At 40.0% G+C, this 25,967-nt stretch overlaps 1 protein-coding gene across 1 annotated transcript in view; it reads left to right on the top strand.

Moving 5' to 3' along the window:
• The first annotated feature begins 1,060 nt into the window (after positions 1-1,060).
• The window catches only part of RHOJ (ras homolog family member J), a 76,349-nt gene continuing 51,442 nt past the window's right edge, over positions 1,061-25,967 (top strand). The window contains exon 1 of the mRNA XM_070750765.1: positions 1,061-1,766. Within this exon, the coding sequence (XP_070606866.1) occupies positions 1,595-1,766 (172 nt within the window). The 5' untranslated portion in view covers positions 1,061-1,594. The remainder of the gene's footprint in view (positions 1,767-25,967) is intronic.

Genomic DNA, 25,967 nt, shown 5'->3' on the forward strand with positions numbered 1-25,967 from the left:
ATATTAATTGGATTTTTAGATGTATTGTTATGTTGTTCTGATATGTTGTGAGCTGCCCTGAGGGCCTCAGAGAGGGGAGGCATACAAATCCAAATAATAATAATAATAATAATAATAATAATAATAATAATAATAATAACAACAACAACAACAACAACAACAAGGCATAAGCCAGTGAAAGTGATCCCAGTGGTACTTGGCACAGTGGGCGCAGTGCCAAAGGATCTCAGCGGACATTTGAAAACCATCGGAATTGACAAACTCTCCATCTGTCAATTGCAAAAGGCGGCTTTACTGGGATCGGCAAACATAAGTTGCCGCTACATCACACAGTCCTAGGTGCTTGGGAAGCGCCCGACTAGTGATGAAATATGAAATCCAGCATAGTGATCTCGTTTGCTGTGTTGTACTGACATAATAATAATAATAATAATAATAATAATAATAATAATAATAATAATAATAATAGTACACAATAGCTGATAAAGTGTAACCTATTTGCCTACACAGTGAGGGGACTGCTGAGCATTTTCTTCATAATCGTGTCTGTAATTGAACAAAAAATATAAATACAGCCATTCAGCATTCTTGGTAGGAAGAGAAGAAAAAGCAGAGATAAGTTTTTGTGGCCAACTGAGAAGCAGATAAATTCACAGTGAAGTTTGAGAAAATCTGTGTGAGTAGTGGAAATACTAAGAGTTCACTAGAGGAGTTTTTAAAACAGAAATGATGGCAACTGTTCTTATTTTCTCCCAGGTGCTGCCAATCACTCTCCAGAGGTCAATCTAGGGGTAGCTCAACATAATATCAATCTCACCAAAGATGATTTTATGTGTGGGCGATATTGAAAGAAGGGTGACGATGATGTCCAGATGGATCTTTTGGAGCAGGAAGCTTGTGAACTGCAGTCTGCAGTGAGACCTCTAGTGTGTTTTTTTTCTTCCACATCCTGGCAGAGTTCCTGTAAAGTATAAACACACACAGAGCTTCTATTGTTTGCAGCCCTTCACGAGCCCCACTGATCCTAATATGGAATTCAGCAGGAAACCCATGATTTCCTGACATCGAGCAAACTGGAGAAAATATAGGGACTGCACGAAATAAAAAGAACAAGAGACATACGGAGAGAAGAGAGAGAGAATTCCCTCCATGAATTTGTTCCAGTTTCCACTTTCTCTTTGGAAATGCGATGGGAAAATGGAATGGATTTAGCACGATTCCCTGATTTTTCAGGCCAAACCAGACCAGAGGAACAGACATTGAGCTCCTCCGATTGCTGCTATTTTTAAGCCGTGCGAAATACCACAGTCTCTCTATGCAAGATGAAGATTTCCTGACTTGAACTACTAACGACACGCGTGTCGGTTGTCTATTTATTTCCTCACATGGTTCATTTGCGGCTTGGAAAGATCAAGTGTACAAACTAAAGTTATGATTTCATGATTGTCTGCCATGCAGCAACAACAATAACAACAACAACAACTCATTCAAGAAGAAGCCTGCTATCAACGACTGAAATTCTTCTTTGGGATCTGTGCTCTTTCGGGTGTGCTTGCAAAAGCTGGAAGGAAAAACAAGAACAGCAGGAATAACCATGAGTGGCAAAAAAGAAGAAGAGCCCAACTACTCGGATAGCAGCCTGAAGAAGATGCTCAAGTGTGTGGTGATTGGTGACGGAGCAGTTGGGAAGACCTGCCTGCTGATGAGTTACGCCAATGATGCGTTTCCAGAAGAATACGTACCAACCGTGTTTGACCACTATGCAGGTAAGAAGAATCCATCCCTCTTTCTTCTATGTCCCAGAAGCGTTTGAATGCTAACCTGCTCCCTCCCCATGAATATGCATATACATTTACATTCACAGACCCTACCAAAGCTAAGTACGCCTTACACAGTGATAGTAGCCAGAGAAGTAGGATTTCTAAGGGGTGTAATAATTGTGAAAGCTCCCCTCTACAAAGAAGTTACAAAGGTCCAAAGACGGGCTACAAGAATGGTGGAAGGTCTTAAGCATAAAACATATCAGGAAAGACTTAATGAACTCAATCTGTGTAGTCTGGAGGACAGAAGGGAAAGGGGGGACATGATCGAAACATTTAAATATGTTAAAGGGTTAAATAAGGTCCAGGAGGGAAGTGTTTTTAATAGGAAAGTGAACACAAGAACAAGAGGACACAATCTGAAGTTAGTTGGGGGAAAGATCAAAAGCAAAATGAGAAAATATTATTTTACTGAAAGAGTAGTAGACCCTTGGAACAAACTTCCAGCAGACGTGGTTGGTAAATCCACAGTAACTGAATTTAAACATGCCTGGGATAAACATATATCCATTGTAAGATAAAATACAGGAAATAGTACAAGGGCAGACTAGATGGACCATGAGGTCTTTTTCTGCCGTCAGTCTTCTATGTTTCTATGTTTCTAAGCTCTACATGTAACGAATGAACAGACCAGGACTTTACCATCCCTTTCCCAAATGCCATCACTCTGCTAAACAAATAATTCCCTCAACACTGTCGAACTATTTACTAAGTCTGCACTACTATTACTACTTGTATGCCGCCCCGAGTCTTCGGAGAGGGGCGACATACAAATCTAATAAATTGTTGTTGTTGTTGTTGTTGTTGTTGTTGTTGTTGTTGTTATTATTATTATTATTATTATTATTATTATTATTATTACTAGTTTTTTCTCCATTTCTATCACCCATTTCTTCCCACTTATGACAGTATGGCTGTAACTTGTTGCTTGTATCCTTAAATTTTTTATTAATATTGATTGTTTCCTCATTGCTTATTTGACCCTAATCATGAAGTGTTGTACTTTAAGATTCTTGACAAATGTATATTTTCTTTTATGTACACTGAGAGCATATGCACCAAAGACAAATTCCTTATGTGTCCAGTCACACTTGGCCAATGAAGAATTGTATTCTACGAACTACTTATTTTGTGGCAGATAGAACATTTGGAAACAGAGATCATTTTAATCACACCTCTCTACTAATGGTGTTGGCTGGCTCTAAACTTTTATATGAATATTATTTTTTTCCTCTTTTACTCTTTGAAGAGATGATTCCAGCCTAGGGTTGTCCAAGGTAAGAAGTCCAGCCTAGCTCAAGAGGATGGTTGTCATGGTGATGGAAAGGTTTTTTTCCCCCCGTCTGTGTGTCTCTCATTCACTCACATAATCTCTCTCCTCACCACACTAATTAGTGTTCTGTATGGTTTAAAAGTTCGTTTGTGTCCTGCCTGGTTCAGAGCCAGTATGCCAGGCCTACACCAATGCCTTCTCCCTAAGATCATCTGGCTTCAGGCATCATGAAATCATTTTATTTATTTGCTTATTTATATTTCTCATTCACTTAGTATCAGGGATCATGGTATATTATAAAGCACACATAAAGACACATAGGCCATAAAAACAAATGTACTCAGCCATAATGTTGCCGTCGCTTTCTAAAGGAAACATGGCTATTTGTTTCATCCAAAATGAAGATTAAAAGCATGGTGTCATTTTGCATGATCTTTGTGTATATCTAATTAATATGGATGCATGCAAAACTAGAGCTTGGTGTGCGGAGTGAAATAGAAAATTCCCTATTATTTCTTCATATTTATTTTTATTTTATTTATTCATTTGTCCAATACACAAATACATAGGAAGAAAAATAGACATGTGGTAATATATATGAGGGTAGAAGTGAACTTAGAGGAGAGGATATATGAAAGGAAGAGAATATATATGAAAAGTGAGAGAAAGGAAAGACAATTGGACAGGGGACGAAAGGCACACCAGTGCACTTATGTACGCCCCTTACTGGCCTCTTAGGAACCTGGAGAGGTCAATCGTGGAGAGTCTAAGGGAGAAATGTTGGGGGTTAGGGGTTGACACAATTGAGTCCGGTAATGAGTTCCACGCTTCGATAACTCGATTGTTGAAATCATATTTTTTACAGTCAAGTTTGGAGCGGTTCGTATTAAGTTTGAATCTGTTGCGTGCTCTTGTGTTATTGCCGTTGAAGCTGAAGTAGTAGGGTAACCTACAACTGTGATTGTCTGCTGCTCAGTTTCCCCCTTTAAGTTTTAAACAACCCTTGAAACAGAGGAAGTTTTCAAAGTATTTTCCCCCTATAAGGCAGGAAATTCACCCCTCGCTATCAGGGAGTTGAATTCTATTCCAGAGTTCACATTGCATGCTAATAACATTTACAACTAGTCATGGGCTGCTCCCACCATGGTACAGTGGGGGTAGTAAGTTTATACACTATTTATTGAATACTTAGTAATTTTTATTGTCTTTCTTTCCCTAGTACTTTAGTATGATCCTTAATTACTTTTAAAATAGGAAATAATTAAATATTATATTTTTACCCATAAATGCTTTAATCATTTTAATCATTATCTAGAACTGAACTTTTATAGCAATTCAAGAAAATTGAACTACTTGCCTAATCTGTTATCTTGTGGGTTCAGTACAAAACCTTAAAATGTTACTGTGATCCTCAACAGATAATGCTGTCTATCATTTGTCCTTTTTGTGGCTATTCAAATAATGTGACTTAATCAACTGAAAAAGAGTCCAAACACCTACTTGAAAACTTATTTTGATCAGGAAGCCACTCCCACTCAGTCACAACACCTTTAAGCCACCCCGTCACATGATTGCCAAACCACTCCCACCTGGTCACATGGCTAGTGAGCCACTCCCACAAAATAAACCACACCCATAGTGTGGCAGCAAACATTTTGGCAGGCCATCACTGCTTATAACCTAACTGGAATGCTCTTGATTCCAATCCAGTATAAAACATCAGGAATCTACATAATGCAAAGACTGGACAAGGTAGTTCTGATTTCCCCTGAAAACTTAGTTTGGACAAAAGATCTGATTTCCAGGGTATGAATCATTTTCCACAAATAGTAAAGAAATAGAATAAAAATACCAGGTGGAGCAAGTGGGAACTATAGTTTTCAAAGGCAGCTGGGAACTAACGTCCTGATGCGATTTGAACAAAATCTGATTTGAAGTGTAATCTCATTAACCTTGATTTTTCTCTGGATTACATTTTTAATAGATGGCAGTTGTTCTGTAAGATAAAGGAATAAAACTGGGGTAGAAAATTGGATATTTTCTTAAATTATTGGACTATAGTTTACAGATAGAACTTAAATTAAATTGAGTGAATTGTCAGAATTCAGTCATTCTTGTAGACAAAGGTTTTATGCCTAAATGTATGCTACAAATCAAATCAATTAGTTCTTAATTAATAAACCATGGTTAATCAAACCATAGCCTCTCATAATATAGAATTTCGATCAGGTTGTCTTAGCCTAATCTACTTCCCAAATTTGTTGGGAGAGAGTTTAGGAAGAAAGAAATAACACTTTCCTGAGCTTCTTGATGGTTCCTTACCTTCTTGAAGTTTCCTGAGTCCTTTGGGATTGGGTGGCATAGAAGACGAATTAATAAATAAGGAAGAATGGAATACAAAGATCATTATTAGCAATTGTGGTTAGAAATTAGACTTGCTTAAAAGGATAAATAATTCTTCAGCTGCTCACATTATTTACAAAGATCAATATAACCAAAACCCCTTGTATTTACTGGACATAAATTGTTTCAACTCCTACCCTCAAAACAACATTATAGACAACTAGACACAAGAAGAGTTTTTTTCCCCAAATGCCATCACTCTGCTAAACAAATAATTCCCTCACCACTGTCAAACTATTCATTAAGGCTACATTACTATTATTATTAGTCTTCTCATCATTCCTATCACCCATCTCCTCCCACTTTGACCTCTATGACAATCATTAAGTGTTGTACTTCATGATTCTTGACAAATGTATCTTTTTTTTATGTACACTAAGAGCATATGCATTAAAGACAAATTCTTTGTGTGTCCAATCACAGTTAGCCAATAAGGGATTCTATTCTATTCTGTTCTGTTCTATATTCTATATTCTATATTCTATATTCTATATTCTATATTCTATATTCTATATTCTATATTCTATATTCTATATTCTATATTCTATATTCTATATTCTATATTCTATATTCTATATTCTATATTCTATATTATATATTCTATATTATATATTATATATTATATACAGTATTATATATTATATACAGTATTATATATTATATACAGTATTATATATTATATACAGTATTATATATTATATATTATATATTATATATTATATTCTAATCTCATTACTATCATTAAATTTAAAAGAGTAATCTAAGCAAACTGGGTAATCCCTCAGTCCAGATACAGCAGGGGTGTCAAACTTGATTTCATTGAGGGCCAATGAACTTTGGGGTGGGGGTGGCCAGCTTGACATCACTTGTGTGGTGGCCCAGCACTCTACCAACTACTGGATTCCATTTTTGGCTGTGATGACCTCCTACAACCGTCTTCCAGTGAAAATGGAGCTTTGGGGGGCTGCCCGCAGCCCTCGCATACTCCCTTTTCAGATGCAATAGCCCCCTGCAACTTCTGCCAGCAGAAAGAAGCTCAGGAGGGCCACCCACAGCCCTCTCAACCTCTGCTTTCACTGGCAGAGGCACCACGGGCCAGTTTTTCGCTGTTTTCAGGGCAACCCTGCATGCTAGATCTAAGCACCCAATGGGCCAGAGTTTGACACCCATGGGATAAAACAATGTAAAAATCTTTTAGCATTATAGCAATAGCAATAGCATTTAGACTTCTATACCGCTTCATATTGCTTTTTCAGCCCTAGGCGATTTACAGAATCAGCATATTGCCCCCAACAATCCGGGTCCTCATTTTACCCATCTTGGAAGGATGGAAGGTTGAGTCGGTGGTGAGATTCGAACTGCTGAACTATAGCTAGCAATTAGCTGAAGTGGCCTGCAGTGCCACACTCTAACTACTCTCGCCACCCCAGCTCTTGTTATTTTAGCAAGTTATTTTAACAACTTTAACCAATAAAGTCCAGCATCACAGGTCCATTGGGGGGGGAGGGGGAGAGTTAAAGTAGAAAATTAAATACAAACCAAGATTGTATCAATATTTCCCTGTTACCACTGAGCCTTTCGCTCGCTCAAAAAAGGATGAAGAACGTAACACAACCTTCTAAAACCAGCCAAAAAAAGAGTTGTGGTTTCTTTAAGCCAAATGTTCTTTATAAATGTCCCTGTAAAATTAGCAGGTGCATCAAAGAATTGCTATTATCATGAAGGAAAAGGTAACATGTACCTGTAAAAGCCAAATTTATAATGCCACCAAGGGATAATGATGATAAATGGAACTTGGCCAACCATATGGAAGCATTACTAGCTGTGCTTCTTTTATGCAGGTTAAAAATTATAAATTGGCAGTTTCTTCTTGGTTCATTTCACTCCAAGTTCACAAGAATTACCATCTTTTGATTCCATAGTCCAGAAAGAATGACACAATTACATTTTCCAGTTTGCAGCTTGATTTTTAAATTCGTAATATACTGTAGTTTAGATGAATTATGTCCCTGGTGGGAACTACATATCTCATAGAAATACAGTGGTACCTCGAGATACGAGTTTAATTCGTTCCGGACCTGCGCTCTTAAGTCGAGCAGCTCTTATCTCGAACGACTTTTCCCCATAGGAATTAATGTAAATAATTTTAATTGGTTCCAGCCCTCAAAAAACTCACAAAGTTAGTCTAAATTATGCAAAAAGACATTGCAAGAATAAATGTAACTTTACTTATTAATAAGATGATAAGCTGAGAGCTTTCCTTCCCTTCCTCTTTTTACCCAAAACAATCAACATGGCAAACTTTTATTTTTATTCATTAAACTGTAGTTATTTATTCAACTTCACTGCCACCCAATCCTGTAGAGGGAGGAAAGAAGGGAGGAAGGAAAAGGAAAGCAAGAAATGGAGGGAGGAAAGGAAGGAAGGAAAGAAAGAAAGGAAGAAAGAAAGGGTGAAGGGACAGGAACAGAGGAAGGAAGCAAGGAAACTTATGAAAGGGGAGAGTAACTTCACTGCCACCCAATCCTGTAGAGGGAGGAAAGAAGGGAGGAAGGAAAAGGAAAGCAAGAAATAGAGGAAGGGAAGGTAAAAGAGAGAAAGAAAAAGAGCAAGAAAGAAAGAAAGCAAGAGAGAAAGAAAGAAAATGAAAGAGAAATAAAAATAGAGAGGGAGAATGAAAGAAATGGAAGGAGGGAAGGAAGGAGAGAAAGCAAGAGAAAGAAAGAAAGCAAGAGAAAGAAAGAAAGAGAAAGAAAGAAAGAAAGAGAAAGAAAGAAAGAGAAAGAAAAAAGAATGAAAGAGCAAGAGAGCAAGAGAGAAAAAGAAAGAGAGAGAGAAAGAAAGAAAGAAAGAAAGAAAGAAAGGCAACTTCAAAGAAAGGCTCACTGAGCATCTCTCACTCTCTCTCTCTTTCTATCCCTCTCTCTTTATCTCCCCCCTCTCCCCCCCTTTCCCTCTCTCTTTCTCTCTCTCCCTCTCTCTTTCTCTCCCCCCTCTCCCCCCTTTCCCTCTCCCCCCCAGGCCGGCAGCGATGTTTTAAAACAGCCGCGCCGTTTGCGAGCTAACTCCTGAGGTGCAGAAGTTCGCCTTTGGCGTTTGGGCCACTCGGAATGTGAAATTCAAAACAGCGTTCGGATCCCCCCACCCCCAGCAGAAGCCAAGGACCCCCAGAGTGGAGCGGCAGGGGAGGCGACTGCCTCTCCACTCACCAAGTGCCGGGATACGAGCCGAGAAGAGCCGGGCTGGCTTACTTTCCTTCCTTCCCGCGCTGATGCAGAGCCACTCGAACAAAGCGTCACGCCCCCCTGACGCTTTTGGCGGCAAAAGAGCCCAGCGTCGCTTTGGAAGCCGCCGAAAGCATCAGAGGGGTGCGACGCTTTGTTCGAGTGGCTCTGCATCAGCGCGGGAAGGAAGGAAAGTAAGCCAGCCCGGCTCTTCTCGGCTCGTATCGCGGAGAGGGGCGGCATACAAATCCAAGTAATAAATAAAATAAAATAAAAAAATGTCTCTCCTCTCCCAGCTCTTATCTCGAGTAGCTCTTAAGTCGAGCAGCTCTTATGTCGGGGTTCCACTGTACTGTAATCTGTAAAATTATTAACTCTGGGGACAATATCATGGAATGTTGACTGTTGGTGTAGTTACATCAATTCAAAGTCATAATTGATATTGTAGACATGTATCTATTCTGCAGCTTTAACACTCAGTTGAGCGTAGATATATACCCAAGATCAGTAGGGCCCTTCTACATATGACCTTTTCAGAGCATGAAATGGTCATGTGTAGGGAAAATCTTAGCAGTTTTGATTAATAGTTTTAGTCCAGTTCTTACATTCACCAGAATGAGTCAGCATCTACATTATTGCAAGTCTAGACCCAACATAAGAGCTTCGGTGTTGCGGTGGTTAGAGTGCAGTACTGTAAGCTACTTCTGCTGATCACCGGCTGCCAGCAATTTGGCAGATCGAATCTCAGTAGGCTCAGGATTGACTCAGCTTTCCATCCTTGCAAGGTTGGTAAAATGAGGACCCAGATTGTTGGGGACAATAGGCTTACTCTCTGTAAACTGCGTAGAGAGGGCTGTAAAGCACTGTGAAGCAGTATATAAATCTAAATGTTATTGCTATTGCTATATGTGACATTCTGCTTTTTCACAAGATTAACAATGGGATTAAGCATCAACTTTCCTTGTACTGGTAGAAAGAATCAACTTTCCTTGTACCGGCCAGTACCGGTAGAATGTGACATCAAACATGTTGCCTGTATTCTTATGTATATATTTAATACCTGCATTTGAGTATCAAACAGAGCAGTCCTGGTCTGGGTACTCTCAAACATTCATAAGTAGGATAAAGAGGCAATGCAAAACATCAAATCTGCAGGTAACAAAATAATACATAACAAAGTTAATGCCTATAGAAGGCAAAAATGGAATTCAAAGGTAATAAAATAGACAAAATGATAGACATTCAATGAAGACAATTGTGTAGTCCTTCATTCAAAAAACAAAGATCAAATGTACAACCATAGGATGGGAATAGATGGTTTAAGAGGTGCGCTGCTGCTGGTTCAGATTGGTTCAGGTGAACTGGTAATTCCGACTACCGACTGGGCCCACCCACCCACCGTGGCACTAGCCTGTCCTATCTTTCTCACTGTCTGGTTTTGTTTCACACTCATGAAGCCCAGATGATTGTCACGCCTCACCTGCTCTATTCATCACAATTGCCTGGGAAGATTTGCTGTGTGTTTGGAGCCACATGAAAGCAAGGAAGGCATGTGGTTATTGAAACGGATGTCCATGTGCTGCCTCTATGTTGGATGAGGCAGGCAGGATTCCCTTGAGTACCATTTATTTTTTATTTATTTATTTTGTCCAATACACAATGAGGGATTTAGTGGGGGTATATATATATATATATATATATTTACAACAGCATGAAGCTTGGACCATATATATATATATATATATATATATATATATATATATATATATGTCACATGTTTAAGCTGAATTTGAAAATTAAGGGAGACTAGGATAGATCTATTTCGGCCTTATATATATACACACTTATACACACACACACACACACACACATATATATATAGTTCACCAGATCGAATCACCAGTATATATATATATATATATATATATATATATATATATATATAGTTCACCAAATCGAATCCCAGTAAAGGAAAGGGTGTGGCTAGCTGATGAGGCCAGAACAAGGCCGAAATGGGACCATCCTAGTCTCCCTTAATTTTAAAAAATTCCAGCTAAAAACATTTAACACATACAGAATATAGATGTCGGCTATAAAATATATTAACTGCCTTGTAGTGGTCCTGGGTTGGGCCTAGAGGCAAAAAAGGAGCTGTGACGTTCCTTAAAATATACCAGGGTGATCCGACATAAAAAAACATATACCCCCTCCCTGGTACAGAGCTGGAAGGGTTCTGATCTGATAGCTGTAACAAGGCAGAGTTCACCAGATCGAATCCCAGTAAAGGAAAGGGTGTGACTAGCTGATGAGGCCAGAACAAGGCCGAAATGGGACCATCCTAGTCTCCCTTAATTTTAAAAAATTCCAGCTAAAAACATTTAACATATATATATATATATATATATATATATATATATATATATATATATATATATATACACACACACACACACACACACACACACACACATACACACACACACACACACACATAGTAAAATACATGATGAAGGTTATAGAGGAGATACTCATAGTAAAATATATCTAAGAAATAATAGAAAAGAATATACAGTGATCCCTCGATCATCGCGAGGGTTCCGTTCCAGGACCCCTCGCGAAGATCGATTTTTCGCGAAGTAGCGGTGCGGAAGTAAAAACACCATCTGCGCGTGCGCAGATGGTGTTTTTGCTTCCACTGCCGGCCGCCCTTCGCCCGCCCACCCCGTTGCTCGCGCCTGGGGTGGCGCGTTGCTGGGGAAAGCGCGCGCGCTTGGGGACTCCCTAGGTCCGCTCCCCAGCTGGGGAGCGGACCTAGGGAGTCCCCAAGCGCGCGCGCTTTCCCCAGCAACGCGCGCGGGGTGGGGACTCCCTCCCCAGCTGGGGAGCGGACCTAGGGAGTCCCCAAGCGCGCGCGCATTCCGCAGCAACGCGCACGGGGTGGGGACTCCCTCCCCAGCTGGGGAGCGGACCTAGGGAGTCCCCAAGCGCGCGCGCATTCCCCAGCAACGCGCGCGCGGTGGGGACTCCCTCCCCAGCTGGGGAGCGGACCTAGGGAGTCCCCAAGCGCGCGCGCATTCCCCAGCAACGCGCGCGGGGTGGGGACTCCCTCCCCAGCTGGGGAGCGGACCTAGGGAGTCCCCAAGCGCGCGCGCATTCCCCAGCAACGCGCGCGGGGTGGGGACTCCCTCCCCAGCTGGGGAGCGGACCTAGGGAGTCCCCAAGCGCGCGCGCTTTCCCCAGCAACGCGCGCGGGGTGGGGACTCCCTCCCCAGCTGGGGAGCGGACCTAGGGAGTCCCCAAGCGCGCGCGCATTCCCCAGCAACGCGCGCGGGGTGGGGACTCCCTCCCCAGCTGGGGAGCGGACCTAGGGAGTCCCCAAGCGCGCGCGCATTCCCCAGCAACGCGCGCGGGGTGGGGACTCCCTCCCCAGCTGGGGAGCGGACCTAGGGAGTCCCCAAGCGCGCGCGCTTTCCCCAGCAACGCGCGCGCGGTGGGGACTCCCTCCCCAGCTGGGGAGCGGACCTAGGGAGTCCCCAAGCGCGCGCGCTTTCCCCAGCAACGCGCGCGCGCTGGGAAGCAGAGTTAGGGTGTCCCCAGGCTCGCGCGCACCGCCCGCCCGCCCACGCTGTTGCTGGCTCCGCTTCCCAGCTGGGAGGCGGAGGTGGGGTTTCCCGCGCGCGTGCCGCCCGCCCGCCCACGCCGTTGCTCGCGCCGATGCTGTCTTACCAGGGCAAGAGGGGGAAGACCCAGGGAAGCCTCTGCCCGGCGGGGAAACTCCACCATCTACGCATGCGTGGAAGGGCACGCATGCGCAGATGGTGGAGTTTACTTCCGGGTTGAAAACTCGCGATATGGCGTTTCGCGAAACTCGAGATCGCGAAACTCGAGGGATCACTGTATAGTAATAGAATATATCAATGAAAGAATAGAAGAGATATAGGAATAGAAGAAAGGTATAGGAGATATAGGAAAGCAATAGGACAGGGGACAGAAGGCACTCTAGTGCATTTGTACTCACCCCTTACTGACCTCTTAGGAATCTGGGTAGGTCAACCATAGATAATCTAAGGGTAAAGTGTTGGGGGTTTAGGGATGACACTATGGAGTCCGGTAATAAGTTCCACGCTTCGACAACTCGGTTACTGAAGTCATATTTTTTACAGTCAAGTTTGGAGCAGTTAATATTAAGTTTAAATCTGTTGTGTGCTCTTATGTTGTTGTGGTTGAAGCTGAAGTAGTCGCTGACAGGCAGGACGTTGCAGCATATGATCTTGAAGGCAATACTTAGATCTTGTTTAAGGCGTCTTAGTTCTAAACTTTCTATGCCCAGGATTGAAAGTCTAGTCTCATAGGGTATTCTATTTCGAGTGGAGGAGTGAAGGGCTTTTCTGGTGAAGTATCTTTGGACATTTTCAAGGGTGTTAATGTCTGAGATGCAATATGGGTTCCAAACAGATGAGCTGTATTCGAGGATGGGCCTGGCAAAAGTTTTGTTGGGGGTCAGGGGAAAGGGAGGGTTTTGCCTTCTCTTTTTGCTCAAGATCTCCATGTACAATTGGTGGGCCACTGTGTGACACAGAATGCTGGACTCGGTGGGCTTTGGCCTGATTCAGCATGGCTCTTCTTACATTCTTATGTTCTTACTCACATTTCCAATGAACCAGTTGTTAACATATGTGTAGCTTATCTCTTTGTCATTTGGTTGTAGTAGTATTTGTGAAAAACAGTTTGTAATTATAGTTGTTAACAAACTGAATAAGAGTCAATAATGTGGTATGGCTGTGTAAAAAGCAAATATGATTTTAGGATCCACCAATAATAATATGATTTAATATCATTTTACTTTATTTCACGCTTGTCAGATTCCATCTCACGTTTGTAGCCAGTCCTGCGCACCAAACTTAAAAAGGATTAAGATAAATTAGCATCTTAAAAGACAGGCAATAATGACACTAAAAATTATGAGGAGTGATTGAAAGAACTGAAAATGGTTAGCTTTAAAAGATAAGAAGATTGTGGGAAGCACAAAAGCAATTTCCAAATGCCTGAAACAAATGACACACAGAAGGTCAGGACCTTTTTTTATTATTCCCAAGTGCAAGACATGCAATAAAAGATTTAATTTACAGAAATGCATGAACAAAATACTTCCCGGTGGTAAGAGAGGGGGTTTTTTAGAAAGGTTATAGCCTCTTTTTCACTTGAAGTGTTCATACAGAGGTTGAGAATCCACCTTTTAGAGACAATTTAATTTGGATTCCTGTATTAAACAGGAGGTTTTGTGACCAGAGTTCACTTTTTTTAAAAAAAAACCTAAAGTGAATATATTAAAATGGGTAAAAGGGTGTATTATTAATAATAATAAATGAACGTGTTTTCCAAAAAATCCGTGCTAAAGAAAGTATATATAAAATGCACTTATTAAAGATGGACAACCAGGTAATTCCCAAATATGCCCATGCTACACCAACACTCCGCAGTCTGCATTGGCTGCCGATCAGTTTCCGGTCACAATTCAAAGTGTTGGTTATGACCTATAAAGCCCTTCATGGCACCGGACCAGATTATCTCAGGGACCGCCTTCTGCTGCACAAATCCCAGCGACCAGTTAGGTCCCATATAGAATGGGTCTTCTCCAGGTCCCGTCAACTAAACAATGTTGCTTGGCGGGACCCAGGGGAAGGGCCTTCTCTGTGGTGGCCCCGGCCCTCTGGAACCAACTACCCCCAGAGATTAGAATTGCCCCCACCCTCCTTGCCTTTAGTAAGCTGCTTAAAACCCACCTCTGCCGCCAGGCATGGGGGAATTGAGATACTCTTTCCCCCTAGGCCTTTACAATTTTATGCATGGTATATCTGTATGTATGTTTGGTTTTTATAATAATGGGTTTTTAACTGTTTTTAGTATTGGATTATTATTATATGCTGTTTTATTACTGTTGTTAGCCGCCCCGAGTCTGCAGAGAGGGGCGGCATACAAATCCAATTAATTAATCAATCAATCAAATAAATAAATAAATAAATATGTGCAGCAGCAGCCAAAAAATCCAATGCAGTCCTAAATTGCATTAACGGAGGGATACAATCAAGTGAGATATTAATACCACTCAATAAAGCCTTAGTAAACCATACCTAGAGTACTGCATCCAGTTTTGGTCGCCGCACTATAAGAAAAAGATGTTGAGACTCTAGAAAAGGTGTAGAGAAGAGCAACCAGGATAATTGGGGGACTCGAAACTAAAACAAGATGAACGATTACAGGAACTAGGCATGAAGGGCCATGGGAGACATGATAGCAGCATTCCAATATTTGTGGGGTTGCCACAGAGGGGAAGGAGGTCACACTATTTTCCAAGGCACCCAATGGCAAAACAAACAATAAGGAATGGAAACTGAACAAGGAGAGATTCAACCTGAAAATAAAGAGAAATTTTCTGACAGTGAGAACAATCAACCAATGGAACAGCTTGCCTTCGGAGGTTGTCACTGGAGAGTTTCAAGAAGAGACTGAACTGCCATTTGTCAGAAATTGTTTAAGGTCTCCTGCCTGGGCAAGGTCCCTGCCAACTCTGTTAATCTATAATCTAGGACGCACATTTGAAAAACATATACAAATCCTGGTATGTTGTGGTTAGCTCTGGCCCAGCTCCTGCCCCAAGGACTGTGGATGTGGGGGAGACATCCACATGCTGCAGGCCTGTTTTGCCCCCCCCCCCGGTGGAATCTGATGATGAAGGCTCCTCTGACCAAGAAAACATGAGTGACAGGGAGGAGGAAAGTGGGGCAGACAGCTCAGAAGGAGATCAATTATCTCTCTCCTCCTTGGATTCAGAACAAGAGTTAATGATACAGCCACGCATGCGGAGAGCGATGCATAGGCAACAACTGAGAGATTATTATCAAAGAAAATGAGGCCACCTGTGGTTGGGTGGGGCTGTGGTAATTAGTGAGGCTGCTATAAAGAGCAGCCTGTGGGTTTGGCCATTGAGGAGGATTATCTGATCGTTGTGTTTCGTGCCTGCTTTGCTGCGTTTCACCTTTTGTGTGCTGATTTTTCCCCGCTTTGAAACTAAAGCAGAGCAAAGTGTGTTTCACTTTGTGAAAGAAGGACTGTGAATTGCCTCACAGCTGCAAGCTACGTATCACAGAACAGATAAGGGACTTGTACAAATTACTAGTTGGTTTGGAGACCAGTGCTCTTTGCTATACCAAAAGAGGGCTTAGGCTAAGTGAATATTCATTATAAAGAACATTGTTTTGAATTTTCAAACGTGTGTGTGTCTGAAATTTGTACCTATGAATTTTTGGGAGGAGTCTACCAGAGAGCCCGACAGAACATGGTATAAGAAACTAAGTGAAAACATGCTTTGCTCTTCTATATTGTGCTCAGCAGTTGTCACTATGTGCTAAAATATATAGTTTGATACAAATAGTACTTAGGTTTACATCTGGTAATGGCAATCAGCTCAGATAATTTCCACTCTCTTTTATCTCAACAAGTTTCAACTCTGCATGAAGAACCATATTGTGATTTATTTTAAAATAGAAGCTTTACAGAGAGCAGGAAAGGGTCATGTTAATATCTAATACCCATACCATTAGTTTAAAAACTGTAGACATTTCTGAAGATATAATTGCATCTTTCCTAACTATATAAAGAGTGATTTGGAAAGTTTGAGACACCAAAGTAACACCCAAAAGAGTTTTAGTGTGTGGGAAGGTGAGATGTTAACAAGAAACATTTTCTGTCACTTAGAGGTTAATGAAAAGGCTTCAAATCTCAGGAAAAGAGGGAAACCACAAATGTGAGGGGACAAAATTCTAGAACCCTATTCTGTACTTTTCATTCAAATAAATGATTTTTTTTTACTAGAATCACACACTGAAAAAAAGAATCTAATTCTTCAAGTTTCTACCTGAAACTAGATAGGTGCCAAGGTGCATAACCATCCTGCTATGATCAAGCAAGACACATTTTTAATTTAAAAAGTGATGAAAAACAGATCAATATACTAAAACTATTTATGCTACATTTTTAAAAAGAAGTATCAAAATTGAAAAAGAGAATAAGGCTGGATCAGTATTTGAGACCACAGACAGTTACACCTGCTCTTTCAATTGCAAAGAGTTTTAAAATACCCACTACATGAATTTAACATCTGGGTAAAATAGTTTAAGCATCCATTCCATCTGGGATAAAAGACTAGCAGGATGGAGAAAGTTAACAATGCTGCCAGGGTGCCATAGAAAAATAGTTGAAATCATTTGACAAAATTGAACGGTTCCAAAGACGGGCTACAAGAATGGTGGAAGGTCTTAAGCATAAAACGTATCAGGAAAGACTTCATGAACTCAATCTGTATAGTCTGGAGGACAGAAGGAAAAGGGGGGACATGATCGAAACATTTAAATATGTTAAAGGGTTAAATAAGGTCCAGGAGGGAAGTGATTTTAATAGGAAATGAACACAAGAACAAGGGGACACAATCTGAAGTTAGTTGGGGGAAAGATCAAAAGCAACATGAGAAAATATTATTTTACTGAAAGAGTAGTAGATCCTTGGAACAAACTTCCAGCAGACATGGTAGATAAATCCACAGTAACTGATTAAACATGCCTGGGATAAACATATATCCATCCTAAGATAAAATACAGAAAATAGTATAAAGGCAGACTAGATGGACCATGAGGTCTTTTTCTGCCATCAAACTTCTATGTTTCTATGTTTCTATTTAATCTGAGGTTTCCTTCGAACTCAACTATTCAAAAGACGGAAAGATCATGTGGTGGTAGTTGTTTTTTTTAATATCTCTGACAAGCCAATACAGCGGTCATGGAACAAACTTTTAGAATGATGGGCTTGTCTTGCTTGGAAAGCAGCAGCTGGATCACAAGGCCAGACAATCTGTGGGTATTAATAAAGCCTTAGAAATGTTTGTCCTTTAAGGAATGCAATAAAAATATCACCCGGAAAATTATTTTGACACTGAAATCGCCCTTGTTACTTATGTGGGTGTTTATAAAAGCATGCAAGTGTCCATAGGATCTCCCAGCAGGGGAAATTACTAGGAAAGCAAAAAGGGCTTAAGTTTAGGAAACAAACTCCAGGTTTCCAGAACTGGGAGCAACACTTTTATTAATATTCCTTGAATTTGAACCAAAAAAAAAAAGATAGTGTACATGAGATTGCTAAAAACAAGTTTTTGCCTGTGAAAGAAAGTATTTTTCCTGTCAAAGAAGAAAATTGGAAGAAAAACAAGCAGCAAGTAGGCAAAAGAGTTGTTTCCTGGTTAGCCATTCCTATTATTAGAATTGGAAGGGACCTTGTAGATTGATTGGTTGGTTGGTTGGTTGGTTGGTTGGTTGGTTGGTTGGTTGGTTGGTTGGTTGGTTGGTTGGTTGGTTGGTTGGTTGGTTGGTTGGTTGGTTGGTTGGTTGGTTGGTTAGTTAGTTAGTTAGTTAGTTAGTTAGTTAGTTAGTTAGTTAGTTAGTTAGTTAGTCCAATACACAATGAGGGTTTTAGTGGGTATATATCTATATCCACATAGTAAAATGCATGATGAAGGTTATAGAGGAGATACTCATAGTAAAATATATCTAAGAAATAATAGAAAAGAAGATATAGTAATAGAACATATCAATGAAAGAATAGAAGAAGAGATATAGGAATAGAAGAAAGGTATAGGAGATATAGGAGAGCAATAGGACAGGGGACGGAAGGCACTCTAGTGCACTTGTACTTGCCCCTTACTGACCTCTTAGGAATCTGGATAGGACAACCGTAGGTAATCTAAGGGTAAAGTGTTGGGGGTTTGGGGATGACACTATGGAGTCCGGTAATGAGTTCCATGCTTCGACAACTCGGTTACTGAAGTCAAATTTTTTTACAGTCAAGTTTGGAGCATTTAATATTAAGTTTAAATCTGTTGTATGCTCTTGTGTTGTTGTGGTTGAAGCTAAAGTAGTCTCCGACAGGCAGGACGTTGCAGCATATGATCTTGTGGGCAATCCTTAGATCTTGTTTAAGGCGTCTTAGTTCTAAACTTTCTAGGCCCAGGATTGAAAGTCTAGTCTTGTAGGGTATTCTATTTTGAGTGGAGGAGTGAAGGGAAGATCATCTAGTCCAACCCCCTACTCAAGCAGGAGTCCCTACACCATTTCAGGAAAATGGCATTCCAGTCTCCCTTTGAAAGTCTCAAGTGTTGGAGCTCTCACAACCTCTGCAGGCAAGCTGTTCCACTGGTTGATCGCTCTCACTATCAGAAAGTTCCTCCTTATTTCCAGGTTGAATCTCTCTTTGGTCAGCTTCCATCCATTATTCCTTGTCTGGCCTTCTGGTGCTTTGGAAAACACCCTGATCACCTCCTTTATATTCCGAATGACCACTCAATCCACCCCCGAAAGAGAGAGACAGAGAGAGACAGAGAAGAGAAAAATACAGAGACAGAAAAAGATAGAGAGATAGAAACAAAGAGACAGAGACCAAGAGAGAGAGACAGACTGGGGATGCCATGCAGGGCAGAAAACAACCAGAAATGCATGATGGGCAAATAGCTTCTTCCCTTTTTCCATAGATCAACCTCAGTAGATTACACCTCCATAAGCCTTCTGGATTTGTTTCTGCATAAAACATTTACAAGAAGATAATTTCACTTTCCTCCTTCCTTTCAAAAAAATATTCATCTTATAAACTGACAGGTTATCAGAATGCTAAACAAGGCAAAAATCTGTTAGACAAGGCTGAAGCTTTCCCATACATGTCAACTTTAAAAAAAGATTATATGGCTTGTAATCAATTCAATCATGAACTATTGGTGTTGGGTGTTATTGGATAATAAGTCACAAATGATGTGATACTGAGTGAGACAAGCAAGTGAGTTTTTGCTTTGGGTCATTCTACGTAAACGGACCTTTGTAATACTATTTTCTGCAAGTGCCGCTAACAGGAATAACCCATTCATGACAGTAGGCTTTATTTGATACCCTTAAATTATCCGTGGCTTCCAGGGATGATGATGACGATGATGATGATTATTGTTGTTGTTGTTGTTGTTGTTGTTATTGTTATTGTTATTATTATTATTATTATTATTATTATTATTATTATTATTATTATTTAGATTTAGATTTGTATGCTGCCCCTCTCCAATTTTGAACAATCTGGGCATTTTTTCCCTTTAATTTCATCCCATTAATCTTCATTATTAAACTATTCTTTTGGTACATTAGCCATTCATTATAACTGCACTGAGTACAACATTCCCCAATTTGGTGTCCTCCAGATGTGCAGTATTTTATTTTATTTTATTTTTTCCAAGGATTTCCAATCCTTGCACAGAATGATAAAAAATCACTACCTAACACATTTGCAGGAGATGTAGAAGTAAAATAGTGAGTATCAAAAACTTAAAAGATACTAGCATCATCAAGTGCAATTGATTGATTGATTGATTGAACTTCTTCTTACAACTCCTTGCTTAAACACCATGTACTGTACTTGGGGAGCTTGAGTATTTAATTGCAGTGGTTCTTCTCCTTTTTCAATAATTGGTTCTAATAAGTGATGATGGGGGAGCATAAACAGCCAAGCAATTTCTCCTTTGTAAGGTACCATAAATTCCTGTGATTTTTCTCCATCTGTTAAGCATCTTCATGAAGAAACTGGGAGAGATTGTCTGATGATTTGGTATCAACAATACGCTGATGATATCCTACTGGTCAGCACTGGAGATGGTACCAGTGACTTGATCCAGTGTGTGGATGCAACAAGGGATGGTTGGTATGAGATAGACTGTAGTCCTTCTGGATTCACAAGAAGGTTTTTGTCCAATTTGAGCTGGTATGTCAGTTGCAACCTTAGCTGGAATCATATATTTCATGTACTGCTGCTTTTGAATGAGTTAAATGTTTTTAATATTAACTGCTATTTTAAGTTTCGACTATTTATTTAAGTATAGATGTTTTTGTTGCAAATTATTGATCCATTTGTGATGGTATACATGAATAAAAATAGTATACTACCACCACTTCTCCCAATAGGCTAAGCAATTGAACCACCAGTTGTTTATGAAGTCAAAACTGAACAAAATAAACCTGTACAGTAAACTCTAAATCAGATTCTTAAAGCCCTGGCAAATGGTTTATCATAATTAAGTAAGGCGAGACAAATGCAAAAATAAAGAATGCGGATAATTTCCACAAGGCATTTCTCTGGAAAATGCTGTTAACCTCTAAGAACACTGAAGTGATAAGATTTATGATACCGAAGAATTAATTCATCAAGAAGAAAAAGAAACATCATGCTCATATTTTCAAGAGACACTAAGGACACCACTAGTTATTAGTCTTTGTGAAAATCATTATATTAGGATAGAAAAAGATTAAGGTTGAAATCCTGTAGTTCATGGGATGGCATGTATGATTGATGAGTGGCATATTTTGTCTTGCCTGGTGGCAGGATAGAGAACTAGTAAGATTCATTTCAAGCAGAATATGTTGTTTCTTGAGTATACAACATCGGCATCATTATTACTTGATTCACTGTCTATCCGCTGCAGAATGAAGATCTCTTCTGCATGTTTCCAACCAATATGGCCCTGAATCTTTGCCAATGGAGCCCGCAATACTTGCTGATGTCATCAATCCATCTTGTTTTAGGGCTCTTTCCTGGGTACACAGCATTACCATAAAACTCTAGGGACTAGGACTATTAGGTTCCAAAACACTTGGCCAATTAAGACTTGTTGTGGCTGGAAATTCTGAATGTTGCCATGTCAATACATCTATAAAACCCCAACTTGTGGAATTAAAGAATAGGAGGGCTATGATGCATTATCAACAGCAACTAGGGAGCTGAGCTTGGATGCTATTTTTAGTTGTGCATGCTTTAAAATAATTCTGAAGAAGTGCTTTGGACTTCACCCAAGTGCAAGCATAGCACTGTTTTGCTATTCATTAAAAGCAGCCAATCTTTTTTTCCAGGCTGGAGTACATCTTTGAACGTAAGATGCAGCTGTTTTATGGAGTTAATGGGAACTATTCTTTAAATTCTATCCTTCAACTGTAAGGACAATTCCCAGAATTCTCAACAATTATTGTGTTGATTCGTGGTCATGCTGGGAGCGGAAGTTCCTGCATAAGAGAAGATAGAGTAGAAAATGATGTTTTAAGCATCGCTTTTCCAGAATAGTTATTACTCTAGTTATTAAGTGCTGTACTGCACACTGAGCAAAAGAACATAAAACTCCTGAATCCTGTCCAAAAGCCATTTGGTGCAAAATCTCGCTTCTCACAATAGCTAACCTAGTAAATTTTGAAGCATATAAGTTAAATCTGAAAGTTGCTACCCTCCTTGTGCTTCACAACTACTTATTCAGGCTAATTCCGACTTCAACCACAAATACTTGGTGCAATTACCTGGATTTTCAAAAAAAGTGGTAAGATTTAGAAAGACCTATAAAGACCTACATGGCATCGGACATGTAGGACCGTCTTGCAGAACCGTCTCCTGCCACATGAGTCCCAGCAACCGGTTAGGTCCCACAGAATCAGCCTTCTCCAGGTCCCATCAGCTAGACAATGTTGCTTGGCGGGGCCTAGGGGAAGAGCTTTCTCTATGGGGGCACCGGCCCTCTTGAATCAGCTCCCCCCAAAGATTCATACTGTCCTCACCCTTCTCACCTTCTGTAAGAGTCTAAAGATTCATCTATGCCGTCAGGCTTGGGGCCGCTAGATTCTAACCCCCTGGCCAATGAGTGTGATGTATGTCTGTTGTTCAAATGGGAATGAGTGGTTTTTAATGTTACTAGGGTTTTTAGAGTACTGTAATTAGTTAAATTAATTGGATTTTAGATATTTATATTGTGCATTGTTTCTTCGATATGTTGTAAGCTGCCCCGAGTCCTCGGAGACGGATGGCATATAAATCCAATAGATAGATAGATAGATAGATAGATAGATAGATAGATAGATAGATAGATAGATAGATAGATAGAGAGAGAGATAGAGAGATAGAGAGATAGAGAGATAGAGAGATAGAGAGAGAGAGAGAGAGAGAGATAGAGAGATAGAGAGATAGAGAGATAGAGAGATAGAGAGATAGAGAGATAGAGAGATAGAGAGATAGAGAGATAGAGAGATAGAGAGATAGAGAGATAGAGAGATAGAGAGATAGAGAGATAGAGAGATAGAGAGATAGAGAGATAGAGATAGAGATAGATAGATAGAGAGATAGAGAGATAGAGAGATAGAGAGATAGAGAGATAGAGAGATAGAGAGATAGATGATAGATAGAGAGATAGAGAGAGAGAGAGAGAGAGAGAGAGAGAGAGAGAGAGAGAGAGAGAGAGAGATGATAGGATTTCTAGCTTATTAATTTTTATCCGCAAAAGCTTTTTGGGGGGAGGGTGATCTGATTCCAATGAATAAAGTTCTATAAAAGGTCATCACTGTTATTTATCAGGGTGATGTAGCTATCTCAAAATAAGATGCTGGGAGCCAGAACTGTCCATACCAAAGGCCTGGCATGTGATTTTTAAGAGACAATGAAGTGGAGGATGTGGTCCTGTCTCCAGTCTGTATGTAAGGAAGATTCAGCTGATGTCAATAATGGGAGAGATAATGTGGTGGAATGGAGTCTAAACTCCAGGGCAGCTTTCCAGAGGAGCAAGAGACTGTGAAGTCTCTAGTTTGGGTGGGAGGAAAAGGATCAAGACTATTCTTTCCTGGGACTTCTCGGAACATATCTTTAATGATGCAAGTAGCTTGGCAAGATTCCCTTCTGTAGGTGAGGAACAATAATGAAACTGCTCTGAAATAATTCAGCATGTTTTTCTTGTTTTTTTGGTGTCTAACAGGCACCATCTTGACCTTTTCTTCAAGAAGCAAGATTACATGGGACAACCTTGATTCTGCTTCAATGGGTCAATATAAAAACTGCATATAATTGTCACTTTTATAAGTAAATGATGGGAAAGTAACTTCCAGGAGCAACAGCATTTTTCACCAACAATGCAGTGCCTATTGCCTAGTACAGGGGCAGGCAAAGTTGGCTCTTCTATGACTTATGGACTTCAACTCCCAGAATTCCTGAGCCAATCATACTAGCTCAGGAATTCTGGGAATTGAAGTCCACAAGTCATAGAAGAGCCAACTTTGCCTACCCCTGGCCTAGTAGAAGTGCTTTCATTAGAGAAACTGTATGGCCATATTATGACCGCACTTTGCCTAGCATGCTTCAGTACTGCGTTTAGTCAGAACGGAGCAGAGTGCATGTACAAAACAACGCAAGACTGCATGGAGTAGGGCAAGGGGCCCCAAACATGGCAACTTTAAGGTTTGTGGACTTCAAGTCCCATAATTCTCCAACCAGCTGGAGAATTCTGGGAGCTGAAGACCACAAATCTTAAAGTTGCCATGCTTGAAGACCTCTGGAGTAGGGGGAGGGAAGTAGGGAGATTTATCTATACCTTTATTTCCAAAATTTGTAGCTGTGGAATGAAATACAGTATTACTTTTCAAATCAACTTAAATGGGTAAGTGGGAGAATTAAATATAATTTCAACAATATATATTCATGGCAGCTTTCTCATCTTCTCTCCTCCTTTCCAGATTATGCCTTGTTATCATTTTTTCATATAACTTTATTTAAAAGTTTTAATGTCTGGATGTCAGGAAAGACAGATTTGTCCAAGCCGTAATTTTCACAAAGACACTAGGTTTGCCCACTTCCTCTCTCAAGCAATGTTTTTGGAAATGGCTTAAAAATAGCTTTTTCTGGTATTAAGAACTTCCAAAAGGACACGTTTTATTACACTGGTTGACTTTCTTCCAATCCATAGCAAAAGAAGATTTATATAATTTTAAAACTTAAGAAAAACATTTTTTAAAAAATTGTAAATAAGCAGTGAAAGTGCAATTAGAATATTGATTCTGGAAAGATTTTAATCAAACCAAGGAGCCAGTTTGACTGCAAACAAGACTTTGAAAAAGTTGTAAAATTTATTGTTTATTTAAAATATTATTAAAATGTATGAAGATCTGAGTTTAAGTGTAAGAAATTTCTTCCTGGGAAATGTTCTAGATGAGAGAAAAACATAAGAGGAGATCTTGGAAGATTTCACTAAAGACAACCAGAAATAATTAAAGATTTTAATTAAAGGAGAATTCCCAGTTATACAGAATGCATAAAAATATTTTAACTCTTGAAGAATTTAAGAATACATGGCAACAATGTACTCAGAACTTATTTTTTTAACTGTCTGATACAATAAAAATGGGTCTAAAGGGATAGGATATAGTTGAAAATCAAAGTGAAGGGCTGCAAAAAATTTTACTACCACACTGTGGGCGTGGCTTATCTTGTAGGTGTGGCTTACCAGCCATGTGACCAGGTAGGAGTGGCTTGACAATCATGTGACTAGGGGGTGGCTTAAAGGACATGTGACTGGCTTAAAGGTGGCCAACTTGATATCACTGGCCTCTCCTCGCCTCAAAGAGATACAATTTCCCTATTTATTATTACTGAACATCCAAAATATATGTATATATGTCATATGTATGTATACATATTACACACAGGCACACAAAAATATACATTATCTACAATATAAACTGTGTGTATACACACACACATACACATGCACAGCTCTTCTAAAATCAAAAATTTTCTACCGGTTCTGCGTACCTGGCCTTACCTGTAGAAGCCCATCACTGTTTTGTATATGGATTTGAAACTGATAGGAGATAAGGATGATATTGGAAAGATGTTATGTAAGACCAGCAAATGATATTGAGATGTTAATAATTAAAAGCTTACACAATAATAAACCAGAAGAACTAGTTGGATACTGTGGGTATTAACTCAGAAAAGTGACTTGGACAATTTTCTTACTTTGGATTCACAACAGATAAGGGCTGTATCTGTACCTATGAAGGAATTTATAGGGAAATCCAGAAAGATAAATCACCAATAAATGTAGATATTGCCTTTTCTCTAATCAAAACAGTCAGTTTACCCATCTCAGCATTTCATTACCATACTTTTTGTAGTATTCATTACACTGGGGAAGGTGTGGTAGAATATAGTCTGGATTCCCAGGAGGGGAATATAGAATATAGTCTGGATTCCCAGGAGGGGATCTTCAAGAAGATCAAAAGACAGCAAAGTTTAGACAGTCTGGGCAAAAAAAAGGGGGTCAAGATACTCCTCTCTAGAACTTCTCAGAGTTCATCTTTAATGATGCAAGTA

This window comes from Erythrolamprus reginae, chromosome 1 (assembly GCF_031021105.1).
Source record: "Erythrolamprus reginae isolate rEryReg1 chromosome 1, rEryReg1.hap1, whole genome shotgun sequence".
Taxonomy (NCBI): Eukaryota; Metazoa; Chordata; class Lepidosauria; order Squamata; family Dipsadidae; genus Erythrolamprus; species Erythrolamprus reginae.